At 55.0% G+C, this 15,201-nt stretch overlaps 1 protein-coding gene and 1 long non-coding RNA gene across 28 annotated transcripts in view; one reads left to right on the top strand and one right to left on the bottom strand.

The window, feature by feature from the left end:
* The window catches only part of TCF4 (transcription factor 4), a 211,569-nt gene that overhangs the window by 149,545 nt on the left and 46,823 nt on the right, over positions 1-15,201 (top strand). The window contains exon 1 of one of the 27 annotated variants that reach the window (XM_040541723.1): positions 11,721-11,960. The exons of the other annotated variants lie outside the window; for them this stretch is intronic. Coding sequence (XP_040397657.1) covers positions 11,736-11,960 — 225 coding nt within the window. The 5' untranslated portion in view covers positions 11,721-11,735. Of the gene's footprint in view, positions 1-11,720; positions 11,961-15,201 lie in introns of those variants that run through there. 27 annotated transcript variants of the gene reach the window in all.
* LOC121062094 lies at positions 349-11,110 on the bottom strand. The gene is made up of 2 exons (XR_005815407.1): positions 3,554-11,110; positions 349-3,252 (listed from the first exon to the last, which is right to left on the bottom strand). It is a non-coding gene; the product is annotated as an uncharacterized LOC121062094 (long non-coding RNA).

The following is a 15,201-nucleotide window of genomic DNA, read 5'->3' on the forward strand; positions in this document are numbered from 1 at the left end:
AGATGAATGCTCCGTGGTATCGTTCCTGCTAATGGGCTAGGCCAAATAGTGTAATAATTCCATGTACCACGCTTAATAATGACAAGTGCGAACTTGCGAATGGCGTGAGCCTAGTGTCATCCTGGGAGCATTGCAGGAAAAGTTGTCTTTTTGAGCACGAGGAGAAAGAAATCTCTAAATCCAAATTAGAGACCTTTTGTGTTCGCCCCCCCCCCCCCCCCCTCGCCCCGGATAAAGCTGCGGTAATTCAGCGCGGCGCGATATTTACGAGTCATCTTTGTTTGAAGGGATGGTTCGCTGGAAATAACCCGAGCGCTGACACCCGGATCATAAACAAACAAACAAATATATCAAAATATTTATCGGCCAAAGTTACGAGGTACTTCCAAGCGGGTTCCTAAGCGCGGGGAGAGCTTTTGCCTCCGTCGGCGACCCGGGTAGCCGGCCGGGGCTTCGGGCTCCGCGGGGCGTGCGGGCGCGTGCGTGGAGGTGGCCGCGTGCGTGGCGGGACGGTCGCCGCTTTTCGGGGCCGTGGTTCGAGGCCAAGACGGCTGGAAGGCTGGCCCGTTGTCTGGGGGGGTCGCGGCGAGGCTGCGCGTTTATCTCGTAAATCAAGAGGTTCTTGGAAGCTCCCTCCCGAGAAGGAGGGAAAAGAAAAATTGTGCGAGTTACGAATGTGGAGGTTTTGACCGGAGCGGTGCTTGTGCGCTTTACATCCGGGAGGAAGGGCAGGGGGCCGGAGCAAGTTTGTTCTGAACCCGCGAGCCTGCAGAACCAAAACCAATTTAAAAGCGCCGATTTCAGGCTCGTCAAACCCCACCGGGCAGCGCAGACTGGCTCTGACAGATCCCATCGCTTTCTTCCCGTCGTACCCGCTAGAAATTGAGGCGGCCTTACGGTGGCAAAGCTGGGCTTTTCGAAAACATTTCAAGAATTTCTGACGCTTAATGCCCTTGCAGGATGTTAGGCTGAACCCGGGATTTAAATATGCTTTGCATGTGCCGGTCAGAAATGAACTGCACGTCCTCAGCTGTGCCAGTTTGGAAATGACTGTGGTCGGGTGTTTTTTTCTTTTTTTTTCTTTTTTTTTTCCAATTTATTTATTTATTTTCTAAAAAAGGGATTCTAAATAGAACCTTATTCGGCTATTGATTGATGGGAGACACGGCGAATTACGGCCTGGTGTTGACATCCCCGAACAGTGTGTGTTCCGAGCTGCTTTTTTGTGGGCAGGGCTGGGGGGGTTAACAAAAGATCTAATAGCTGGTGCAGTCTTTAAATACCTTTCCAATTGATCTACAGGAAATTGTGCAGAAGAATTGTTTGTTTCCTGTTTCAGCATAAATCTGGTTTGCATTAAACTTGGTTTACTGTAAAATTGCCGTGGCACTTTAGAGACATGGGATTTGCTTATTTCATACAGGGAATTTCTTTTGAAAAGGGAACGTTTCGGCCACTTTCTTTCTCATTTTATGACGGTGCATTGCTAGTGGAACTTGTTGTTGGTTTTTTTTTAACCAGCCCGTGAAGTTTTGCAGCCGACGTGGTGGCAGGAGAGGGGCACGAGCTGCCTGCTCCGGGCTGGCCTGCCTTCCTGCTGCTTTTTTTATTATTTTCTAATTAAAAAAAAAAAAAAAAAAAAGGCGGGGGGTAAGGTTTGCGTGAAGCTGATCAGGTGAGAAGTTCCGTGCTCGTTTTTCGGGTCGCTGTCTGTGATGCACAGCCTCCAGCTCCCTTCCCTGCTGCACTGCCCGGGCACGGGGGAGCTGTTTTTTAACCATTTCGCTATTTTTCCAGTCGGGCTTCTGCGAAGCTGCTAAAAGCGAGTTTAAAATGCGCCTTTCACAAATCCAGCAGCACCGCTGTGTAGTTGGGTGTGCCAGTGCCAGCACCCACTAACCAAATCGTGCTGCACTGCTGCTGGCAGGCACCTGGCGGGCAGTCGGGCGCTGCAGGGGACTGCCGGTGGCCACTCCGGCCCCGACGTTTTTATCTCAGCGGTTTATTGCAGCTGGGCTGGTCGGAAGGCAGGCTGCCACGGAGAGCTGAGGTCACGCCGTCAGAAACGACCTCCCCATTCCCTTGTGTGCTTCTTTCACGGTGCAAAAAGCTCGGGCTTATTAAAAAAGTTTTATTTAAATCTCTTGGGATTTAACGGGGGGAACGCGTCCCCTCACCTGAGCAGGTATTCGGCAATACTGAGCATACGGCTTTCCTCCTGGCATTCAAAAATCCCAAAGCACGCATTTCACTGGGAAATATTTCTGCCCCCAACCTTAGGATAGGCCTCGCTTTGGGAAGCTTCCGAAATTCGTGCCTCTTCATTTGTAAGTTCCGTGCGCGTTACTTGGTTTTGGTTTTGGTTTCTGAGGAGGTATTGTCACGGCGTTACCTCCTGGAAGCCAAAGGGAGGTTTCAGGTCGGCTGCAGGAGGAGCAGAATCAGCCCTCGAGCCTTTGGGGTTCGTCCTCCCGTGCTGCTGCGTGTCCGCTCCTCTGGGGCAGAGCTCCACCAGCGACATCCCCTCAGCTCGTCCCAAAGCAGCCCGTGAAATCCAGCGTGCAGCATCTCAACCTGAAACCTGCCTGCCACAAATATCCTCCGGCTGCAGTTTGCAGCGTGCAGTTTGGTACCCAAGTTTCCAATTCCTTCCCCTGCAAGGACCCGAGCTTTGCCTATAAAATTAATAACGTTAAAAAAAAAAAAAAGGAAAGAAAAAGAAAAAAAAAACTTGCGGCGGAGGCAATTTCGTGCACCTGCAGGGCTTTATTAGGTGTCTGAACAGGAGTGGGGCTGGTGTGAGAACCCATGTGTGCGCGGGATCGAATTGTTCTTTAAAACGCCCGCAAAGCCTGTAATGAGAAGCACATGAGCTGCAGCACCGCGGCACCGCGGAGCCCGGCTCGGCTGCAGGCAGGGCACCGCTGCTGCTGCTGCTGCTGCTGCGGCCGCGGGCGCAGAGGGGTCCCGGCAGCGCCGGCTCCGTCCCCCCGCGGGCAGCAGCGGGGACCCTGTGGCAGTCGGTGGCCAGGACGCAAGCAAGCCTCGGGGCTGTGACAGCAGCTCCCTGCTCGCCCGGCGGCCCTCTCATTGCAGCTGGAGGAGTTTGTCGTGCAGCGTCTGGCCGAGCCCTGCTCTGAGCCCTGCTGGATTGCTTTTTGCCCTGGAAATCCGTGCCCGGCGCGGTCCCTCCTCCCGGAAGACGCAGCCCGCAGCCTCACGGAAAGGGCCTCGTGCATCGTATGCAGCCAGCTGAAAGGGAAAAAGAAAAAAAAAAGAATAAAGCCGAATTGCTCAATGGCTTTCTGATGAATAAAACAAACCCAATCGATGTAACATGCATATTTAAACCCATTCAGCTAAGTGCTGACGTGATTAAAATAATCAGATGTATTACTTAAAAAATTAAAAAGGATAAGTTCTGCACCCCGTTATTTTATTGACTTTTAAATAGAAATTGCCGAAATGTTTACGTTCCTAATGGCATTATTAAGCTAAACTGACAAATCAGAGGGGAAAAAGTTGATTGCCCGGCATATTATTATTGCCGCACCTGTTATTACAGTGCAGCTCGCGGAGGAGCAGCTCGGGCTGGGGGCTGCTTCCTTGGGCTCTCGTTGTGAGCGGTGGAAGGGGCACGCCGACGTATTTGCGGCGTAGTTTTTGCTTTGCAGAAGCTCACTCTTGCAGAAAAGGCGTTCGGAAATCTTACGCCATCGGAGAACCGATGCAAACACAGGGAGAAGTCGTGCGTTCTGGTACCTGCTGCCTGAGGTCCCCGCCAGCGGATGCAGTGGCAGGTAGACGTGGGGACGGATGCCCCTGTCCCACGATGAGCACCAAGGGCCTCTTTTCCCAAGGGTTACGAGCAGCAGGGAACGTTACCGTAGGCGCGAGTCCCGGCTAGGTAACGCTGAAGCCGCTTTAATGCAATTTTGCCGAGTGCTGCTCCCCGCAGATGCTCCTCGTGTGCCCGCTGCCATCGGCACCTCCCCGCCCCGGCGCCTCGTGGTTGCCCGTCCTCTGCCTCGGCTCCGTGCTCGCCGTCGTCGTGCTCCCGGCTTCTCCCAGTCTTTAATTGTCAGAAACGGGGAGAAGGAAATCTCGCGGCTCGGCTGCTCCGTTCCCATGCAGGATAGGTAGGGTTTAAGAGCCGAAGAAGGAGCGGTGAAGCTGGAGATGTCTTTTTAGTGGTGGTGGTTTGAGGTGCGGAGACGGCTGCAGATTCGGAGTCGCAGAACGACTTGAATCCCGGTGCTTTCTGAACACCTGATACAGCCCGCATCTCTCTTACATCCCCTCCAGCTTCACAGCGAAACGTTTGCATAAATACATCCGCAGTTTCGCAGTGGCTGTCTGACTCGAGATTTTTCCGAATTAGCGCTATTCCCAGAATTAAAAAACCCCCTCCAGCTACGGCAGAGGGGGAGCACGACCAGCGAGCAGAACGTACTTCCTGCCGTTCACAACCTCGCTGCCGCGGCGGTGCCGGGGCCGCGCGTGGTGCCGGTGCCAGCCGTGCCGGGAGCGGAGCTGGCACAGGCAGCAGCGGGGACAGATCAGCCATCTTCGCACGGCGCCGCGTTTGCAGCACGTCCTTGCGCGCTCGAATGAGCGGTTTTGGAATGCGGACAGCTGCGAGGCTCCAAGTGATCCCAGCTGCCGGGATGCAAAATTGATTTTTCTATTAACACCTGAAAGAGAGAGCCGGCTAGCGCTGCGAGCTTCAATAAGGCGAGGCATGGCAGCGTGGGGCGCCTGCCTGCCTGCAGCAATCCCCGGCAGCATCACACGGCCGGGGTCCGTGGGCCAACCGGGGACACCCTGCAGCAGACTGCCTCCCAGTGCCCCCCAGTGCCCCCCAGTGCCCCCCAGTGCCTCCCAGTGCCTCCCAGTGCCCCCCAGTGCCCCCCAGTGCCGGCAGCCGCCGCGGTTGGAGCTCAGCCGCTGGACACAGCGGTTCTTTCCCGCCGTCCCGGCCGGTGCGTGAAGGCTGGCTCTGGGGTGAAGCTCACCGTCCCCAGTTTTTATCAGGAAAAATAACAACAACAAACGGCGCGCACGTTTTTGGTTCGGCTTCCTAAGCGAGCGCTTTACGAACCGCTCGCCATTTTTGAACTTGAACACATGTTGTTTGTGGCGCTTCATTAGAATACAGCGCCTTGGTGCTAATCGGCTTCAACCGGGGAGTGCATTGGGGGAATCTCAGTCCCTCCAGCTCCCAGCCCCTCGCCGTGTCCAGCTCGGAGGCAGCTTTGTGTCTTCTTGCCCCGAGTACCGACAGCGGGAGGCTGCGGCCTGCAGCCCTCCTCCTGGCTAAAGAAGGAACGAGTCCCGCACCTCTTGTTTTTTATCGTTGCTATTTTATTTTCCCCCCGGTCTGCCCCTTCTCGCCCCAGCAGCACGTGTCGGGGGGCCACTCGGCTCAGGAAGGCGCTGGGGGCTGTCGCCGTCCCGCAGCTCCAGGACCGTCAGGAGCTGGTGTTGAGGACGTTTTTACGGATGGCCATCTATCTCTCCAGCATGGAGAAGAGAGAAATATCCGAGCTCGCTCCCGGGGAGCGCCGTCCCCCCGCGAACGTGCCTGTGAGCGTGGTGCCAGCACACATCTGTCTCGTGGAGAGGGGCCGCTGGCTCTGCCAAAGCCAAGAGTGGGCACCTTGTAGGGGAAAATAGAATTACCCATGTAGAGACAGCCCCGTACTGATCACTGCTGGCAGAAGCCTGTTTCTGATAATCCCTCTCGCTGCCTGAGCCACACACACAGATCTGTGGAAGTCGGCATGCAAAATAAGTTCGGCTGCTCTGATTGCACGCAGAGATCTGCCAAAATCTTGAGGTCGCAGTTGTACGTCTTCAAAAGCTCGAGACTGAGGTCTTTAATTTGGTATGCTATTAACTCATAGGATGGTAATTTGCTGTCGGTGTCTCAGTGCCTTATTTATAGCTTTACCCATTTTTCAGAGCAACTTTTACTGAGCTAGGAAAAAAAGAAGAGGAGAAGAAAGACCCAGTGGAGAAACTCCAGGCACATGAAACCACCCTCGCTGTGCTCCTTGGCTCCGTATTCGACCCCGGGGGCGATCGCGGTGCTTGTAGGGCCGTGGGGCAGCAGTGGGGGCTCACGAGTAGGCCTCAGAGCCCTCGGAGCACTGCTAGGCCCTGGTGTGGGGTGCTTGGGCCCGATCGGGGAGCTGAATGCCATGAGGGGACGGTGGTGGCGGGGCTCCTGCCTCGGCCTGGGCCACCTGGACGGTCGGTGTGGCTACGGGCCTGCGCTCCGTGACACCGGGCCCGGCCTCACGGCCAGGCCACCCGCTGCGGTGCTGGGAGGTACCGGGTGCCTCTGTCGAGCTGTCGTGTACAGAAAAGGGAACTGTGGGGGGGTTTTTGGTGGGTTTTTTTTGAATCTTCGTTAGCACCGAGCGGGATCTCGTCAGCACGCACACGCCTGCGGTGGCGTCACTGGAGGCGTTCGTGTGCTTCACTTGGCCTGCTAAAGCTCCTGCTGGAGGAGACCCCGGGGCTCTTACCTGCTAAAAAATAGCGTGACGTGTAAACACACAGCTGCACGTGTGTGTGCGTGCTGTGTTTGCGACTATCAGCGTGAAGGTGGGAGCGTTTTAAGGTTGGAAACCTTTACTTCGGTTCCTTTAGTGTTTACTTCAGAACCACTGTAAGGTTTCACGACTTGGTTTCCTCTGTGTCAGAGTGAAGTGACCAGCCACAAAAGCACCCAGTAACCTTGCACAGAGTTCGCTGGAGGTGGTAGGGTGCCGTAGGCCATTAAGGCAAGCCCCCACCACAGGGATGAGTAGCACCAGGTGCCCTAAAGCAGCGGGGATTTACCCCGCTCCCTGCCACATGGGCTCCCCGGGTGCAGCCTGCGCTGCCCTGAGGCCTGGTCCTGAGGAGGCTGTGCCCCTGGTGGCAGCAGGTCACCCTGACAGGGGCTGGAGGACCCCCGAGCCCTGCATTATTTTTACTTTTTGCTAGCATACAAGGCATTCTAGTAGCAACGCAAAGCTAACTTTTTACAGACGGCGCGCGAAAGAAATAGGTGAGTGACTTCTGTTCTTCCTGATAGCTCTAAAAAGGAGACACAGCAATGTTCGGCTTTGTTTTTAAAACCCAATCTGGCAGCTGTAGCCCTGCAACGGTTGCAGACCCCCGGCTTTGCCCCCTTCTCTGCCCGTTTGCACCCCAAGTGAGGCTTTCAAGGTTCCTCCCAGTGCTGGCTGCGGCGGTGGAGATGTCCTTCAGGCTGATGACGCCCGTTTGCTAATAGGTAGGGAGTAATTGGCTTTCTGAACAGCTCCTTTCCACTCGCAGTAGAGACACGTTTTTTGAAATATTGCTGTGTCAGAGTACAAAGTCTGGTTCATAACCGTATTTACTTGCAGATACTGATTACTACGGCTAATGACTGCTTTATGAGAACAGGAATACCTTTGGCTTGGCCTGTGGCTCTCAACTAACAAGCTAATCTTTCAGTGCTACTGGCAGCCGTGCATTCAACTGCCTCTTGTAATTTTTAGTTCCTACAGTCATATTTGCATAAAGGCGTTGGTATTTTTTGAAATCGCGTTTTGTACCTATCTTGTTTATCAGCCCCAGCGAGTGCAGTCTTTTCAGACCCTCTTTTCTTGGTGAGACTGGGCATCGGGAGATAACAGTGTCGCAAAGTGGCAGATGCTTTATCCTTGAGCTCATGATGGTGTGCACAAACCATCATTTTTTCCTTGCAATAATTACGGTGTTAAGAGGCATTTTGTGTTGTGTGCTCGCTTTCAGCTTGCACCACGTTTGGTTCCTGTTATGCAAATACTGCTTTAAACTTAGAAATGCCAATTTGCATTAATATTTTGGTTTCATATAGCTAGCTATTGCATTGCAAAAACAAGTGCATTTTAATGAGCATTTGGCAGAATGTTAAAAAAAGATATGGTACTCATTAAATTCTATTATATGAAATGCAGTAGTTTGTTGCCAAAAATCATTAGGATAAAATATAATGCAAGTTAAGGCCGCAAGTGTAGCCCTCATCAAAGAGAGCTGCGACGCTGTGGAGCTGCAGAGCCGCCGTGCTGCTCGCTGCATCGTGCAAACTTCTCCGTGAGCGGGGAACAGGAATGCCGAGAACTTTTTGCCTTCCTTCAAACCTGCTCGACCGTCCCGGTGCCATCTCCCAGCCTCCGTTCCAGACCTTGCTGCTCGAAGCAAGCTAACGTTGGCATCTGTTTGCTCCCTCTGATTTATCTGATCCTGCAGACTTTTAAAAGACATAAACACCAAATTGAGCACCGATATTTCATTCCCTACTGCGTTCCCAGAGCCTAATTCTGCAGCAGACTTTTCATTAGGCGTAGGTTTCCTTCGGCGTGCTCCAACCAGAGTCGTGCATGAATAAAGGGCTTTGGCGTGGCGAGGACGGGCGCTCCCCATCGCACGTCGCCGCCCGCGTGGGACCCTGTCGCGGAGGCTTTTCTCGTAGCTAGTCCAAACCACGGCCGCGGCGTGTGCGCGTAGGGAAGTGCGCATCCCCAGAACGTGTCTGCGAGTAGTTCCACGGCGGCTCTCCCTCTCCCGGCCCTGCGGTGCCAAGCAGCTGCGAGCCGCTGGATTTTCCGCCTGTTCGCTCAGCGGGGACCCGCGCGACAGCCCGGGCGGCCCACGAGCCCGATCCCGCTGGCAGCCTGCTCCTCGCCGCGTGGGAACGCCGCCGTCTGTGGGACGGCTTCGCCCTGCGAGGGAAGAATGCTCGCTGGCAGAGCCAGCCCTCCTCCGACACTTCTTTTTAGGTTTTTTGGTTTTTTTTGCTGCTCAAAAAAAATGTTGTTGGCATATTGATACTGGAAATGCTTCCAAGGCTGATACTCGAGAAGCTGCTTTTCCGCGAGCTGGCTGAAGGAGGACGAGGACAGGGTTAAAGGAATTCTTTTCTTCGTCACTCAGAAGTGATAGAGACTTTTCTTTGACTAATGTAGCTTAATTAGTGGTCAATTAAAACTGAACATTGTTGAATTGAAGGTCTTTGATCAAAATCCTTGGCATGGTCTCCCTTTCTTTAACTAGCCACCATCTTGAATTCATTTGGAATCAGTAGTGTAAACAAGTTTAAAACTGGTTCTTTTATAAGAAGTCAGCAGGCTTGTATAGCTGTGGTTTCTTTCTTTTCCTTTTTTTTTTTTTTTAACTTCTGTAGGCGGCAATTCAAAGCAGCGTTAAATGAAAACAGTGCTACACCCTGAAAAGTGCGTTTTTTTTTTTTTTTTTAAAAGGTTGCATTAATTAATCGGAACAGAGGGGTTCTTCCTTTTTCCAGTTCTTGCCGTAATCTGTATTTTCTCTCGAGTGAATAATCTCGTTATTATCCGAAATTTATCTCGTCCCGTAATTGGGCAGCGGTTGTTCAGAGCGTGTTCGGGGCCTTCGCGGCCGACAAGCGAGCGAAAACAAAATTGGCAGGGAGAGGAACACGCTTCTAAAAACTGCGCAGGCTCTGAAGTTTAATTAGAAAAGTGCAGCTCCAACTCCTGGTGATCTTGGACGGTCAGAACTTGATAGGAGATTTGGTGCATCGCTGGTAAATTTTAGCTGAGGGGTTATTTTGGGAATTATGTGGCGGAGGGTTTCCGGCAAGTGAACGTGGCGTTCACCGTTCACGTGGTGCTGATAACGTGTCCCGTAAACTGTTTGGGGTTAAATTGTCATTATTTGAAAACGGGGCGGGGGGGGTGTTTGTTCTTTGGGTATTTGTAACGTCCCAGCACTTGGGTGGGGTTTTCTCTCCGCTCTCAGGCAGGTTGTCCGAGCTACCTGCAGCCCTCGGCGCGAGTCCCAGCGCGCGGCGCCGCTCACGCCCGTGCTCCTCGCTTCTGCCGGCGGTGCCGGGGCCTTTTTGTGGGCCTCATTTGCGTGCACAATTACGGTGGTTGCATATCCAGGCTGCGCACAAAGGGTTCCAGCCACGCGGAGCCGACCCAGGCGCAGGCACGAGTGCTTCATTTACATGCAGTCACGGGACTGGGGCAACCACGGCTCCGAGCGCGTTGGAAAACCAGACCCCGGGAGTACCCTTCGTCCAAAGTGCTTTTTAAACACGAGCAAACCAAACTTCTCCGGGACAGCTGCGCGCAGCTCACCGCAGCCTTCGAGCACTGCTCCTTTGCTCCTTTTGAGTCCGCCCGTGCTCACGCGGCGGAGTCGGATCGAGCCCACCCAAAGCTGCCTGGGAGCCTTCGGTGCTTCCTGCGGGCACCTGCCAGCCTCGTGGGCTCCCGGGCGCTGCCGTGCTCGCCCCGTGCCAGTGCCCCTGGTCCCAGGAGGCTCAGCCTTGGGTGCAGCGCCTGGGGTCGGGCACGGGGTGGGCTTCGTAGCCCTCCCGATGTCTTCACCTCCCGTCTTCGGCCAGAACGTTTTTTTCGAACGGAGATCTCCCGCTGGAAATCACGCTAAAGAAGGCGACCCAAAGGACTCGCGTGTCTCCTCGCTGCTCCTGCCTCGCTCTGGGCTTTAATCGTAGGAGGGCCCGAGAGGAAATGGCTCTGCAGTGATGACACGAGCAGATTTCTTTCTTGCTTTGAATGATGGCGTTTTAAACTTTTAATCCCTTTCATCAGAAAAAAAAAAAAGGGTAAAAATCGGAGTCCTAAACAATAATTAAAATAAAATTTCCATCTCTTGACAGAGAGAGAAGTTGTTTATAGTAAATGTGCCTTTCAGCCTTCCCTCATGCCTTCTCCCAAAAGGGCTGATTAGGATGTAATAATTGGGGATGATAGCAGGAGGAAGACGACAATTCCATTTAATTAAAGATAATTTATTTTACTTTAACTTGGTGGTGTCCCACATGAATAAGAGCAGATTTAGCAGATAGATTTATTAATGGGTACTGACATCTCCGCTGACACAAAAAGCAAACATTTTCTTTCCTCATTGTTTTTATTGTGTCTCAGCACCTGAAGCTGCCGTCACCCCATCTCCCTGCCGTTCCCGGCGACGAAGGCGTTTCCGCAGAGGGCACCGCTCGTGAGACATCGCTCGGGGCCTCTCGGAGGCACGGGGTTTGGGTCGGGACCCGTGCTTCGAGCAGCCAGACCGTGGGGGCACTTGGAGCTGCCCCGTGGGCGTGCAGCACGTGGCTGGCAGGGTTTCTGCGGGGATTTGGGAAATGGGCAGCGTCCGCTTCATGACGGTCACCCCCAAGTTGCGGGATCGTGACGGGCAAGGTCGATAATGGCCAAGGACAGTGGCACACTCTTTGCTTGCTTGAGATTTGAGAGGAGAATATGGGCAGACGTCTGGTGCCTTCCCTGTCTCCGCGCGTTTGTAAGCAGAGCGTAGAAAATTTTAAAAAGAAGAAAGGGAAAAAAAGCACAAAATGGCTCTCGGTAAAATCGGGGGAGAAAAGGAAGTTACAAAGCAGATCCCGAAAAGAGGGAAAACGCATGAAATGGTCCCTTTCTCTGCCTCTTCTGGGAAGTCCTTCACCTAAAAAAAGAAAAAAAGCTTGAAACCACGCTATCTTCTATTAAATGTGAATTAGAATTCACATCTGAAAACTCGCCCTGGAGCCCGGCCAAGTGGCACCTTTGTTCTTTTCATCATCACTTTTATTTCTCTTTTCCCACTTTTTTTGCTCTGCTCGCTCTTTATTGCTTTTTTTTTTTTTTTTGAGGTCTGGTTCTGACTCGCTGCCTATCTGCAACTGCCGGAGCTGTGGGAACTGCAGGATGTCAGCTCCGTTCTCTAACTCTGTCACATCTTTCCTCCCCAGTCACACCCCTGGTTCTTTGTCCTCTCTTCCTGCCTACTCCCTCTCTGCTTTGCTCTTTCGCCTCTCCTCCTGGACATGTCTCCTGCTCCTCTCCGGTGACTTCTCCGTCCTCAGGACCGTCCCCGGGCCCTGCCACGGCCAGGGCACTCGAAGGGCTGCGTGTAGGTCTTGCCTCCGCCAGGTAAGGTGGCCACCTCCGTCCCTTGGCTCCTGAGCACCAGCTCCTCGTCAGCCTTTACAGACTCGGTGTCTCCGCAGTCTGTCATTTCCTCTTTCCTCGTTTCTCAGCCTCTGGTATCTTCTGTCCTGGCGCTGCTCGCCTACCTTCAGGGCGTTGGCTCTGGACGTCCCAGGGCTGATGGCAGCGGGTGACGGCCCACGGAGGTGCCACCAGGGTCGGGCTGAAGCCTGGGGAGCCCTCGGAGCACGGCTCCGGATCCGAAACCCTCCCGCGGCCACCTCCCCGCCACCCGGCACAGGCTGATCCTCCCCTGGTCGCATCCCTTTCACCTGGTGGCTGTCAATACGAAGGAAAAGCAAAGCCTGATGGCAAGGACGCGTCCAGCTCCCTTGTCATTTGGCTGTCCCGAAGGCCTCGTGTGTGGCGCTGCTCCTCGGTTCTGCCCGTGCTGGCTGCTCTCAGCGCCGGCGGTGCCAGGGGTCCCGGGCATCCCCTTTGCTTTGTCCCTGCTGCAGCCCTCTCGTAGGAGCGTCCAGGTCTCGTGCTGTGCCCGTCTCCGTGGCACACTCCTGCCAAGTTACTGAGTTCCCCTCTCGATGATTTTTTCTCTTTTTCTTTCCGCTTTGCTTTCCCATCTTGTCGTTCCCCATCCCTGGGACTTCCTCTGCAGTACTTGGTCGCCTCTCAGTCTCTCGGCCTTCTCTCCTGCGTCCTCCCGCTGTCCCTCTTGCCTTTCTCCCTTGTCTTTCCCTAGTGGCTGTTAGAAGCCGCTGCGTCTTGGCTGGACCCCCCGGTGGGCTCTGCCTTCTGCTCGCCCAGCACCCCAGAGCCCCGCGCAGGATGCTGGCAAGCGAACTCGGGGACCCGTCAGCGGTAGGAGGCAGGTCCGCAGGGTGGTGGCCTGCCACCAGAACTCGCCTGCAGCCCCCCGTGACCGAGGACGGTGGCATTTGCTCCGGCGCTGCCCGCAGAGGTCCGCGCCAGCTGCATGGCACAGACGAAACCGAGTCGGAAGGGAAAACCTCCGGGTCTCTTTCCGTTGTTGTTGCTTTTTCAGAACGCGTATCGCTGCACGGGGCTGACATCGCGGTGCAGTTTTTTCTTTCATTTAGCTGACCCCTTCTTAACTTTGGGCGTTCACAAGATGTAGAATTCAGCGGTCCCATCTGGAAGATATTTTAACCGAGCAGGATCTGTGGGCTTAGAGGATCGTATAGGGTGGGATAAGAAGCGGGGGGAAAAAAAGGACAGCTAACGTTCAGGGTACGCCGAGCGTAGGGCAGCGCTTTGTGTTGGTGCTGATTCCTGGTGGCATTGGAGCAGAGTGCAGAGCAAGTGGTTTGCTCCAGATTTCGGCGTGTTTCACCCCCAAACGAGCTGTGGTTTATCAGGCCGGCACTTCGCAGGAGCTGCTGAATCCCCATCAGCCTTCGCTGCAAGTTTCTCCTGGATCAAACCAAGGGAAACCCGGTGCCTTTGCTGCAGCGGGAGGAAACGGAGCCGCTTCGCGTGCTCCGGGCCAGTCCCGTGCGAAATGTTTGTGCCTGCCCGGGGCGACGAGCACCGCCGCGCATGAACCGCTGCTTCGGGGCCTCATGCTGACGGGGGCTGCCGTCAGCGGGGCTCCTCCAGCGAGGTCCCGGTGCATTTTTTAATAAACCCTGCAAATAAACCCTTGTAAAGCCTGCGGCTCGGGCTTTCCGCCCCCGGGGCGGGCAGGGGAGCCGTGCCGGTGGAAGGGCGAGGCGCAACGTGCCGCAGGGACAGCCGCTGCCGGGGCCACGGGCGTGAGCGGCCCCGCACCTGCACCCGTCCTCGGCGGCACCGCGCGGCCCCGTCATTAGCCCCGGGCAACCTCTGGCCCCGGGGGCTCGCCGGCGGCGGCGGAGCGGCGCGGCGGTGCGCGGACAGGTGGCTCCCCGCGCCGCGTACACTTGTTTTTCCTGGTGCACCGTGCACTTAACGGCTCAGCGGGACCTGCAATTTCATACCTCTCCCGGGGCCGGGGGTTGCTTCGCATGTGCTTTGCTGTTCCGTGGCTCATCTGGTCTCAATTACCAGCTGATGGCAACGCCAGGCCCTGGGCCTTTGGCGTGTTTGTCCTGCGAGAAAGATCTGGAAGAGCCGACATCTGGTTTTGATTGCTGCAATTGCAGGTTGATAGAATAAACGCAGGGTGAGGTGGGTGGGTTTTCCTTCCGGCCCTTTCCACTCCAGGCTGGTAATGTGCTTCACTTGTGGAGCTGCTCTTTTCATCAGCGCGCGCCTCCCCCTCCGCCCCGCTCCCTCTTCCTCTCCCTCGCATCCCCGGCAGCAACATGTGGCCGAAATTAGGGACCTGCAAGCCCAACGGCGTCCTTCTGCGGGAAACCTGGAGCAGGTCAGCCCGGGGAAAGGGCATCTGCTCCTCACACGTACTAAAAATCTGAATTAGTGTGTCGTTGAGTTTTCTAAAAAAACCTAAAAGCTGGGGAAATTCATCCCCGGCCTGGCAGAGCTGTCGCCGGTCGGGTGGCGGGGCTGGGAGGACAGAGGACGGCAGCCAAGGAGGGTGGCCCTCGAGTGATTAGAAAGGACAGAATGCTTTTTTTTTCTTTTTTTATTGAGTATTTTAAATTTTAGCGTTGCTGGTGAGAGCATTTCCCCTCTGAATGCTCGAGCAGGGGATGGTGCCACTGCCCCCTTGTCCCGGCCCCGTTTTTGGCCTCGCGGGGATCTCGAACTCACCGGTAAAGGAGACGGGAGCAGCACCGCCCGGCGGTGGCACCCCATGGATGACAAACTGGGGCAACCTGTGGCCAAGAAAGCTTTCTTGTCCAAGGCAGCACGTGGCAGCAGTCGGCCCTTGGCTCACGCTTAACTTTGAGCCTCCCCAGTGTTACCTCAAGCCACCAAGCCAGAGGTGGATGCCGCGAGGGGTTTTGCGAGGGACTCCTGCAAGGAGCTGCCTGGGCAGGTGCTGGCGTCGAGGAGCTTTTAACGTCTGCAGATGGATGAGTTTATTCTCGTCGGAGATGTTTCCTTCTATCGGGTACCTGTCGGAGTGGATCGCTCTGTATCCAGTGTTTTACAGCTCGCGCTTTGCACCCGCGCCCTGCGTGCCAGGCGCTCGAGGGCCTGAGAGGGGAGGAGAGCAAAGCCAAGACGGGAGAGGAGGAGAAGATCTCTCGCTTCGCCTTGCTCAGGCTCAGTTTCCAAACACCAGCAGCCAGGCGCCTGCGGACAGCTCGATGGAGAGCTG

Source organism: Cygnus olor, chromosome Z (genome assembly GCF_009769625.2).
Source record: "Cygnus olor isolate bCygOlo1 chromosome Z, bCygOlo1.pri.v2, whole genome shotgun sequence".
NCBI lineage: Eukaryota > Metazoa > Chordata > Aves > Anseriformes > Anatidae > Cygnus > Cygnus olor.